Source organism: Cynoglossus semilaevis, chromosome W (assembly GCF_000523025.1).
Source record: "Cynoglossus semilaevis isolate Cse_v1.0 chromosome W, Cse_v1.0, whole genome shotgun sequence".
NCBI lineage: Eukaryota > Metazoa > Chordata > Actinopteri > Pleuronectiformes > Cynoglossidae > Cynoglossus > Cynoglossus semilaevis.
Genome location: NC_024327.1, coordinates 7184093 through 7196136, shown reverse-complemented (window position 1 = coordinate 7196136; position 12044 = coordinate 7184093). Strand labels below are relative to the sequence as shown.

The 12044-nt window shown below is 43.5% G+C and overlaps 1 protein-coding gene across 1 annotated transcript in view; it reads right to left on the bottom strand.

Annotated features, from left to right (window-relative positions):
- The window catches only part of LOC103397082 (EGF-like repeat and discoidin I-like domain-containing protein 3), a 100355-nt gene extending 99162 nt beyond the window's left edge, over positions 1-1193 (bottom strand). Inside the window, exon 1 of the mRNA XM_008335327.1 lies at positions 740-1193. Within this exon, the coding sequence (XP_008333549.1) occupies positions 740-1193 (454 nt within the window). The remainder of the gene's footprint in view (positions 1-739) is intronic.
- Between the last annotated feature and the right edge of the window lie 10851 nt (positions 1194-12044).

Here is a 12044-nt window from a genome sequence, read left to right as displayed (position 1 = left end):
GTCAAACTCAACCCACAGACCAGCTCCAAAGACCTACAACATGATCTTGCTGCAGATAGTGTCACTGTGCATCGTTCAACTATTCAGCACACTTTGCACAAGGACATGCTGTATGGGAGAGTAATGCGGCAGAAGCCTTTTCTGTGCCCATGCCACAAAAAGAGTCGATTGAGGTATGCTCAATAAAGCAATAAAGCACATTTGGACAAGCCAGCTTCATTTTGGAATAAGGTGCTGTGGACTGAAGAAACTAAAATTGAGTTATTTGGACATAACAAGGGGCGGTATACATGGCAGAAGAAGAACACAGCATTCCAAGACAAACACTTGCTACCCACAGTTAAATTTGGTGGTGGTTCCATCATGCTGTGGGGCTGTGTGGCCAGTGTAGGTACTGGCAATCTTGTTAAAGTTGAAGGTCACTGCGTTTGTTTGCTATATGATATATTTAATTGAAATTGCTGTTCCGAACAACCAATGATCCATAAAGGAAAATCTTGAAAATCAGGGGTGCCCAAACTTTTTCATACCACTGTATTTAAGGCAAAGGAGTACTATTAAAAATAACCTCTAAATGTACAACCAGACAGACATAGCTAAAGATTAATTCTCCTCTCTGTTGAAGGAGAAACAGTTTTTACTCAAGCACCTCTGTGACAGAGTAAAACAAAGTGGCAAAGAACGGCTTTAAGTGAAGACAGAAATCCAAAGTGTTCCACAGTATCCACAGGAGAATCACCCAGGGTGATGGGCACGGATGGGGGTGGGCTAGTCCTGAAGTCCACTGTCATCTCCACTGTTTTTAGGGCATTGAGCTGTAAGTTGTTGAGTCTACACCAGGTCACCAGGCGGTCAATCTTCCATCTGTACGCTGATTCATCCTCATCAGAGATGAGGCCAATGAGGGTGGTGTCATCCGCGAGCTTCAGGAGCTTGACGTTCTGATGGCTCGATGTGCAGGTGTTTGTGTACAAGGAGAAGAGCAGAGGAGAAAGGACACAGCCCTGCGGAGAGCCAATGCTGATGGTCCGGGAGTCTGAGGTGTGCTTACCCATCCTCAAATGCTGACTCCTGTCAGTCAGGAAGTCAGTGATCCACCTACAGGTGGAGTCAGGTACATTGAGCTGGAGCAGTTTACTCTGTAGGATAGCTAGGATGATAGTGTTGAAGGCTGAGCTAAAATCCACAAACATGATTCTGGCGTAGGTCCCTGTGTGGTCTAGATGCTGCAGGATAAAGTGGAGGGCTAAATTGACCGCATCATATACAGACCTGTTGGCTCTGTAGGCGAACTGCAGAGGGAGTGGATCAGTGTGTAGTAGGTAGTCAGTGTGTTAGGTAGTCACTTAATCCGGAGGGTTTTTGCTTTTTGGGGACAGAGATGATGGTGGAGGATTTGAAGCAGGATGGCACTTGGCATATCTCCAGTGAGGTGTTGAAAATGTCTGTGAACATTGGGAAGAGCTGGTCAGCACATTGCTTCAGGGTAGCAGGTGGGATGTGGGCCGGCTGCCTATTCATGTCTTGCTCTTTGATAGCAAGAGTCGGTCCAGTGTTGGAGGTGAGGGGGGAAGCTGGGGGAGCTGGATAAGGCGTCGGAGTTGCTGCAGTGGGCAGGGTGGGCGTGGCTGTGCAGGGGAAGGGATCAGGACAGACCCATTGTCTTTCAAAGCGACGGTAGTGGTCGTTCAGCTGAAGTTTCCCATTGGCTCCACTGGACCAATGCTTTGATGTCCTCACTATGGCGTTTGCACCGTTTCAGTTTCTGCCTATAGGAAGGAATTATATGGACCATGGTGTGGTCCGAGTGACCCAGTGCAGCCTGAGAAACAGCATGATAGGCATTGGTGGTGTAACAGTGATCCACTGTGTTCCCCTCCCTAGTCGGGCACTTAATAAACTGTATATACTTTGGGAGCTCGTGGCTGAGATTTCCTTTGTTAAAGTCCCCGAGGACAATAACCAAGTCTGGATTTGTCTGGATGGATGGATGGATGGATGGATGGATGGACTTTTGTAAGTTTCAAGTGATTTCAGTGAGAATTGTGGGTTTTCCCTTCTTTAACTGAGGGGTACCAACAATTTTGTCCACGTGTGTATATATTATAATCCTTTCTATTACCATTTGTGAAAAAAAAAAACAGTTTACTGAAATATTTTAGATTGAGCGTGATTATTTTCTCTTTTACAGTATGTGCTGCATTGGATAACATTTTTACATTCCCTCTGATTTCAGATGTAAATGTAAAGAACATAAAAAATTGCTACCCTAAACCCTGAGAGAACAGATATATCAACAGGGATTTTCTGTGTAGCCCCAAATAATGTGCTTCCACTCTGAACACAGTGAGAAGCACGTATTTATAGCATTTTCATGTCTATAGTAACGTGCTACCATTCTGAATACAGTGAGAACGTCATGCTCTCAACCCCTCCTATAGTCCTCCATGTCGGAGGGTACTGACCCAGAAAGTGTCAGATATGTATGAGAGAGAAGCAGTACCACTCAGGAGAAGGGTCTCCAAAGTGTCAGCAGTTTGCCTAACAACTGACTGTTGGACGTCAAGGATGGACCCACCTACTGTGCCTGGCACACACCATACATCTTGTGGTAAGAGATGCCCTCAAAGGTCCACAACCAATCATCAATAAAGTTAAGGAGGCAGTGGAATACTTTCATAGAAGCACAGTGGGAGCACAAAAACTGAAGGAAACACAGCTCCAACTGAGGATGGACGAACTACAACCCAAACAGGACTGTGTCACAAGATGGAAATCAACATATTACATGTTGCAGAGTTTCCTCACCAACAAGAACCCCATTGTCTCCACCCTGGCTGTCACCAATGCACCTGTCCACCCTTTAGCTCCAGAAGAATGGACTACATTGCAGGAGATATGCACCCTCTTGAAGCCATTTGAAGAAGTCACTGTTGAACTCAGTGCAGAAAGGTATGTAGTTCAACTGGTCAGCGGTAGTTTTCTATAGCATACATGCAAATTAGCTCATACTAAATTATGACTATTTGATACATAACATATACTGTGTAATATATCATAGTATTTCTTTTTGTTGGTACAACTTTATAATTGTATTGTTATAATAACATTTATCTTTTTTCTCACTAGCTACCTGACTGCTTCCAAAGTAATACTGCTGGCCAGGGGACTGCAGAGAGCCACGGCTGATTTCCAGAGGAGGGCAACAACACAGGCAGCAAAAGACATGGCCAACTCGCTTTCTTCTGGCATGTCAGCTAGAGTCCATAGAATGGAATCTGACCACATCTTTGCGGATGCTGCTGCGCTTGACCCAAGATTCAAAAGGAAGGCTTTTCAAAGAGTATCAACTGCAGCAGCAAGACTCACAATTAGCAGCAGCGAACCCATCCAGCAACCAGTCGAAGAGGAAGGAGCAGGCAGTGCTGCTTCGGAATCAGTTGTTTGGAGCTATTTCCATGAAGAAGTAAGGATGGCAAAAATTCATCACATTTTTTTCTCTAAATCTAGGATGACACCAGTCTAATATCACAATCTCATAAAAACATGTTTTTTCTCCCACCTCTATTAGCAGGTAGCTGGAACAGTGGCAACTCGGAACCCCACAGCAGACGCTGTCATAGAGGTGCGGGCGTACCTAGAGGAGCCTCTTGTTTCAAAAAATGAAGATCCTCTCAAGTGGTGGAAAAGTCGGGTGCCTGTATTATTGGGGTTATGGTTCAGAACTTTTTTTTTTAGAAAGTAACTATATGCACCTCAGGAAAGTTCACTAGTCCATTGTACAGTTTGTAGTAGTACTAGTGAGCTGTATGCACATTTTTCTGCATTGTAAGAAATGTTCTTGTGTGGACATTTTGCACTAAAAGCTTTAACATGGAACTTCATTGTAGCCTGCTTTGTTTTTTTTTATTGTGTATTTATAAGTGTTTAGGTGTTGCATGAATAACATAAGTCAAAGTAGTTTACACACATACAAACACTGTATACATTGGGTAAATAGTGATCTCACTGTCAACTCAGAGGGATATGGCAGTGGAATATTTACAATGAATCCATATGCAGTCGCTACCCAAATCACATTGCACCATACCAACCCCCCAAACCCTCCTGCGGGTGGTGAGTCCACTGGAAGGTATTAACCGCCCTAACCGGGACACCCACACCAATGACAGAGACATTGCCTCTGGGCCAAAGCGCCACTAAAATAAAACCAATAGGTGCAAAATAATATTGTTGTATTGTGTTCTCTTGTTTTTCCAGGCAACCATGGAGTTCTAACTTGACCAAACTGAAGTTTTCATCCTTTGTGCCAAGGAAAACCATGGAGTGCAGCAGGTATGCTTTACCTAGTATGGTACAGTATTTTACACTTTAGTAAGAAATTAATTTGGTAACAAAGGCTAAATACTGTAGGTCCTTGCCAACTGTAAAAGGTGACTGATTTTATTAGGTTAAGGTGACCTGCGGCTTTTCAAACATGTCTGTGTCAAGAATCAAACCATTTCACGTAAAGACTATTTTGGCAGCTTTATATTGCACTGGTCTTTTTTTACTGTATTGGTGGCACCACCAGGGTACACAAATCAGTGTTTTATAGTGCCAGTCCCAAGCCCGGAAAAATGGTGAGGGTTGTGTCAGGAAGGGCATCCGGTGTAAACCCTTTACCAAATCAAAGACTGCGAATTAAAACGTTTTCCATCCCGGAAACGGTCGGGGCCCAGGTCAAAAACGACCGCCAACAGTGCTGTTGACCTACAGGGTACTGATGGAAATTGGGCTACTGTTGGTCAAAGACAAAGAAGAAAAGGAGGGCGTTTGGTTAGGAGAAAAAGACAAAAGAGGAAGGATAGAAGTGTCGGTCTGAAGTTTGTAGTTAGCTCGCTTTCTTCTGGCATGTCAGCTAGAGTCCATAGAATGGAATCTGACCACATCTTTGCGGATGCTGCTGCGCTTGACCCAAGATTCAAAAGGAAGGCTTTTCAAAGAGTATCAACTGCAGCAGCAAGACTCACAATTAGCAGCAGCGAACCCATCCAGCAACCAGTCGAAGAGGAAGGAGCAGGCAGTGCTGCTTCGGAATCAGTTGTTTGGAGCTATTTCCATGAAGAAGTAAGGATGGCAAAAATTCATCACATTTTTTTCTCTAAATCTAGGATGACACCAGTCTAATATCACAATCTCATAAAAACATGTTTTTTCTCCCACCTCTATTAGCAGGTAGCTGGAACAGTGGCAACTCGGAACCCCACAGCAGACGCTGTCATAGAGGTGCGGGCGTACCTAGAGGAGCCTCTTGTTTCAAAAAATGAAGATCCTCTCAAGTGGTGGAAAAGTCGGGTGCCTGTATTATTGGGGTTATGGTTCAGAACTTTTTTTTTTAGAAAGTAACTATATGCACCTCAGGAAAGTTCACTAGTCCATTGTACAGTTTGTAGTAGTACTAGTGAGCTGTATGCACATTTTTCTGCATTGTAAGAAATGTTCTTGTGTGGACATTTTGCACTAAAAGCTTTAACATGGAACTTCATTGTAGCCTGCTTTGTTTTTTTTTATTGTGTATTTATAAGTGTTTAGGTGTTGCATGAATAACATAAGTCAAAGTAGTTTACACACATACAAACACTGTATACATTGGGTAAATAGTGATCTCACTGTCAACTCAGAGGGATATGGCAGTGGAATATTTACAATGAATCCATATGCAGTCGCTACCCAAATCACATTGCACCATACCAACCCCCCAAACCCTCCTGCGGGTGGTGAGTCCACTGGAAGGTATTAACCGCCCTAACCGGGACACCCACACCAATGACAGAGACATTGCCTCTGGGCCAAAGCGCCACTAAAATAAAACCAATAGGTGCAAAATAATATTGTTGTATTGTGTTCTCTTGTTTTTCCAGGCAACCATGGAGTTCTAACTTGACCAAACTGAAGTTTTCATCCTTTGTGGGAACAGTGACACACGAATAGCACGAAAGGAAGTGACGTTCCCTCAGGTGCTGTGGGAACCGGCAGTAACACTGAACTCTCCGATGGGTTTTAATCGTTTTCACTCCATTATTTTGGGTTAACAGTCGTTCACATTAGTGCTGTTTGTGGCCGCGGGCTCTTGTTTTCATTAGAGAGGCTGTAAAGGCCTCATGACGTGCTGTCATCAGCGTAAGGATGGTGACAAAAATGAAAGAGAAGGTTTAGATCATATGTGTCCAACTCAGGGCCCGCGGTCCAAATGCGGCCCGCCAAGTCATTTTGCGTGGCCCACTGGAGCTTAAAAAAGTTAAATTACCTGCTTCCGTGCTGCTGAGTTTCTTAACTTGACAAAAATATATTTCACAGAGCAGTGAACAATATTTGATACTGAAACCTGTATTAATACACTATGACTGGTTGTGGTGTGTTGTACCAAATTGCTGAGTGAATGAGTTGATGGTTTGAATGCAGAGGACACATTTCAAATGTACAACGACGATAAAGGAGATTCCTCTTCCTCTTCCTCTTCCTCTTCCTCTTCCTCTTCCTCTTCCTCTTCCTCTTCCTCTTCCTCTTCCTCTTCCTCTTCCTCTTCCTCTTCCTCTTCCTCTTCCTCTTCCTCTTCCTCTTCCTCTTCCTCTTCCTCTTCCTCTTCCTCTTCTTCTTCTTCTTTGTCTTCTAATCACTTTTCTCTATCTAATTCTTCCCCTCTCTCTCCTCTCAGGCCAGTTGATTGAGCGAGTTCTGCTCTCCTCCATGTTGAACCCCAGTGAACAGTGGCAGACGTATCGTCACCACGGGCGGATTCTCAGCCTGGAATATCGTCTCCGCTTCCGTTGTGACTCCAACTACTACGGACCGTTCTGTAACAAGTTCTGCCGGTCCCGCGACGACTTCTTCGGCCATTTTAACTGTGACCACAGCGGCTCCAAGGTCTGCATGGACGGTTGGACCGGGCATGAGTGCAAAGATGGTGAGGGAGTGAATAATATTTCAAAATGTAAAAGACAAAAATGCCTTGATTGATTTCGATCTGGAATTTATTTTAATAGAATTTTTCTCTAAATTCCAATCTATTTGTAAGAACACCGTGTCCTGCTCAGATCATATTTATAACCAACAAAATAAATCACCAGTTTTTTTTTCTAAAGGCCAGAAAGCTTTTCTCGTTTTCTCATCAATGGTCTTGGCCTGAATTAAGCCAGCCACTAGGGTACACGAAGCCGTGTTTATAGTGCCGGTCCCAAGCCCGGATAAATGGTGAGGGTTGCGTCAGGAAGGGCATCCGGCGTAAAACGTTTAGCTAAATCAAATATGCAGATCAATAAAACGATTTCTATACCGGATCGGTCGAGGCCCGGGTTAACAACGACCGCCAACAGTGCCGTTGACCAACAGGGCACTGATGGAAATTGGACTACTGTTGGTCAGAGACAGAGTCAGAGACAGAGAAGAAGAGGAGGGCGTTTGGTTAGGAGAAAAAGAGAAAAGATGAAGAATAGAAGTGTTAGTCTGAAGTTTGGAACTTTGAATGTAGGTACAATGACAGGGAAAAGTAGAGAAATAGCTGATGTGATGGAGAGAAGAAGAGTAGATATTTTGTGTGTGCAGGAGACCAGGTGGAAGGGCAGTAAGGCTAGAAACATTGGAGGAGGCTACAAACTGTTTTATCATGGTTCAGATGGGAAGAGAAATGGAGTAGGGGTGATCCTAAAGGAAGAATATGTAAGAAATGTGGTAGAGGTGAAAAGAGAGTCAGACAGGTTGATGTGTGTGAAGGTAGAAGTAGAAGGAGAGATGATTAATGTTGTTAGTGGTTATGCCCCACAGGTGGGCTGTGAGTTGGAAGAAAAGGAGAAGTTCTGGAAGGAGCTAGATTGGATGGTAGAGAGTATCCCCAGGAGAGAGAGAGTGGTGATTGGAGCAGACCTAAATGGTCATGTAGGGGAAGGGAACAGAGGAGATGAGGAAGTGATAGGCAGGTTTGGTGTTAGGGAGAGAAACGTAGAAGGACAGGCAGTGGTAGATTTTGCAAAGAGAATGGAAATGGCTGTGGTAAACACATATTTCCAAAAGAAAGAGGAACATAGGGTGACTTACAAGAGTGGAGGCAGGTCCACACAGATAGATTATATTCTATGTAGAAGATGTAATCTGAGGGAGATTAGAGACTGTAAGGTGGTGGCAGGTGAGAGTGTAGCCAAACAACATCGGATGGTAGTGTGTAAAATGACGATGGAGGTGACAAAAAGGAAGAGAGTGAAGACAGAGCAGAAGATCAAGTGGTGGAAACTAAGGAAAGAGACATGTTGTGAAGACTTCAGGAAGGAAGTAAGGGCAGTTCTGGGTAGTGTTGAGATATTCCCAGATGATTGGGAGACTACAGCTGCAGTGATGAGGGAGACAGGTAGGAAGGTGCTAGGTATGTCCTCTGGGCAGAGAAAGGAGGACAAAGAGACCTGGTGGTGGAATGAGGAGATCCAGGAGAGTGTGCAGAGAAAGAGATTAGCGAAGAAGAGATGGGACAGTGACAGAACAGAAGAGAACAGACTGGAGTACAAAGAGAGGACAAGGGAGGTGAAGAGGGAAGTGGCCAAGGCCAAACAAAAGGCATATGAGGAGTTGTATGAGAGTTTGGAAACAAAGGAAGGAGAAAAGGAGTTGTATAGATTGGCGAGACAGAGAAATCAAGCTGGGAAGGATGTGCAGCAGGTGAGGTTGATTAAGGACAGAGAGGGGAATGTGATCACAAGTGAGGAAAGTGTGCTGAGAAGATGGAAGGAATACTTTGAGGAGTTGTTAAATGAGGAAAATGAAAGGGAAAGTAGAAACGAGGAGCCAGAGACTAGTAGGAAGAAGGTAGATCAGGTTAGAAAGGATGAAGTTAGAAAAGCCCTGAAGAGGATGAAGAGTGGAAAGTCAGTTGGTCCTGATGACATACCAGTGGAAGTATGGAAGTGTTTAGGAGAAGTGGCAGTAAATTTCCTGACTGGTTTGTTTAACAGAATTTTAGAGACTGGCAAGATGCCTGATGAGTGGAGAAAAAGTGTTCTGGTGCCAATTCATAAGAAGGGTGATGCACAGAGTTGTAACAACTACAGAGGGATAAAGTTGATGAGCCATACAATGAAGATTTAGGAAAGAGTAGTTGAAGCTAGGTTGAGGCAGGAAGTGGAGATTTGTGAACAACAGTATGGTTTCATGCCTAGGAAGAGTACCACAGATGCAATATTTGCCTTGAGGATGTTGATGGAGAAGTACAGGGAAGGTCAGAAGGAGCTGCATTGTGTATTTGTAGATCTAGAAAAGGCATATGACAAAGTGCCAAGGGAGGAATTGTGGTTTTGTATGAGGAAGTCAGGAGTGGCAGAGAAGTATGTTAGTTTGGTGCAGGACATGTATGAGAATAGTACAACAGTAGTGAGGTGCGCTGTTGGGAGGACAGAAGACTTCAAAGTGGAGGTGGGACTACATCAAGGATCGGCCCTGAGCCCCTTCTTGTTTGCTGTGGTGATGGACAGATTGACAGATGAGGTCAGACAGGAGTCCCCATGGACTATGTTGTTTGCAGATGACATTGTGATCTGTAGTGAGAGTAGGCAGCAGCTAGAAGAGAACCTAGAGAGGTGGAGGTTTGCACTAGAAAGAAGAGGAATGAAGGTCAGTCGTAGCAAGACAGAGTACATGTGTGTAAACGAAAGGGAGAACAGTGAAATAGTGAGGTTACAAGAAGCAGAGGTGGTAAAGGTGCAGGAGTTTAGGTGCTTAGGATCAACTGTTCAGAGCAGTGGAGACTGTGATAGAAGAGTGATAGACGGTGGTGAGACCAGCCATGATGTATGGTTTAGAGACACTAGCAATAGGCAAAAGACAGGAGGCAGAGCTGGAGGTAGCAGAGTTAAAGATGCTAAGATTCTCTTTAGGAGTGACAAGGATGGAAGGATCAGGAATGAGGTCATTAGAGGGACAACACAGACAGGAAGGTTTAGAGAAAAAGCTAGAGAAGTAAGATTTGGACATGTGCAGAGGAGGGACAGTGGATATATTGGTAGACGAATGTTAGAGATGAAGCTACCAGGTAGGAGACAAAGAGGAGATATATGGATGCAGTGAGGGAGGACATGAAGATAGTTGGAGTCAGAGTAGAAGATGCAGAGAACATGCTGGGAGAGATGGAAAACAATGATTTGCTGTGGCAACCCCTGAAAAAGGGACAAGCCGAAAAAAGAAAAAGGTGGGTTTTTTTCTTGTGTCCTAAAGGTAGCTTAATATCATGGCAACATTTATTTCCTTATATAGATTTTGAGGAATATGTATAAATACACAGTGGGTACGGAAAGTATTCAGACCCCAATTTTTTTACTCTGTTATATTGCAGCTAATTTGCTAAAATCATTTAAGTTCATTTTTTCCTCAATGTACACACAGCACCCTATATTGACAGAAAAACACAGAATTGTTTACATTTTTGCAAATGTATTAAACAAGAAAAACTGAAATATCACATGGTCATAAGTATTCAGACCCTTTGCTCAGTATTTAGTAGAAGCACCCTTTTGAGCTAATACAGCCATGAGTCTTTTGGGAATGATGTAACAAGTTTTTCACACCTGGATTTGGGGATCCTCTGCCATTCCTCCATGCAGATCCACTCCAGTTCTGACAGGTTGGATGGTGAACGTTGGTGGACAGCCATTTTCAGGTCTCTCCGGAGATGCTCAATTGGGTTTAAGTCAGGGCTCTGGCTGGGCCATTCAAGAACAGTCACAGAGTTGTTGTGAAGCCACTCCTTTGTTATTTTAGCAGTGTGCTTAGGTTCATTGTCTTATTGGAAGTTGAACCTTCGGCCCAGTCTGAGGTCCTGAGCACTCTGGAAAAGGTTTTCGTCCAGGATATCCCTGTACTTGGCCACATTAATCTTTTCTCCAATTGCCACCACACATCCATTCTCCACACGTACCGCTTAGAATTTAGGCCAAAAGGTCAGACCAGAAAATCTGATATCCACCATCTTGGAGTCCTTCAGGTGTTTTTTTTTTTAGCAAACTCCATGTTGGGCTTTTATGTGTCTTGCACTGAGGAGAGGCTTCCGTCGGGCCACTCTGTCATAAAGCCCCAACTGGTGGAGGGCTGCAGTGATGGTTGACTTTCTACAACTTTCTCCCATTTCCCGACTGCATCTCTGGAGCTCAGCCACAGTGATCTTTGGGTTCTTCTTTACCTCTCTCACCAAGGCTCTTCTTCCCTGATTGCTCAGTTTGGCTGGACAGCCAGCTCTAGGAAGGGTTCTGGTCATCCCAAACGTCTTCTATTTAAGGATCATGGAGGCCACTGTGTTCTTAGGAACCTTAAGTGCAGCAGAATTCTTTTGTAACCTTGGCCAGATCTGTGCCTTGCCACAATTCTGTCTCTGAGCTCTTTAGGCAGTTCCACTGACCTCATGATTTCCATTTGCTCTGACATGCACTGTGAGTTGTAAGGTCTTATATAGACAGGCGTGTGGCTTTCCTAATCAAACTAGACTACAATGAAGGTGTAGAACCATCTCAAGGATGATCAGAAGAAATGGACAGCACCTGAGTTAAATAAATGAGCGTCACAGCAAAGGGTCTGAATACTTATGACCATGTGATATTTCAGTTTTTCTTTTTTAATACATCTGCAAAAATGTCAACAATTCTGTTTTTCTGTCTATATGGGGTGCTGTGTGTACATTTATAAAGAAAAAAATGAACGTAAATAATTTTAGCAAATGGCTGCAATATAAGTATGAGTGAAAAATTTAAGGGGGTCTGAATACTTTCTGTACCCACTGTATGTGTGTATATACATACTGTATAGACAAATAGGAAGAGCCATTGGATTTCACAATACATTGATTGAGAAACAATAGATAGCTTTATAGGTGCATTCATGTAAAGCTAAGTATTCAAAGGTCAGAAAGGTCAAAAACCTAGGATTACTGGTTATATAACGTGGATCAGATAATGTATCCTATGATAGGATCTAAAGTAAATTATGGTTAGTATTTAATTCAGAACAAAGAATAAAACATCGTAGAGACAGAAACA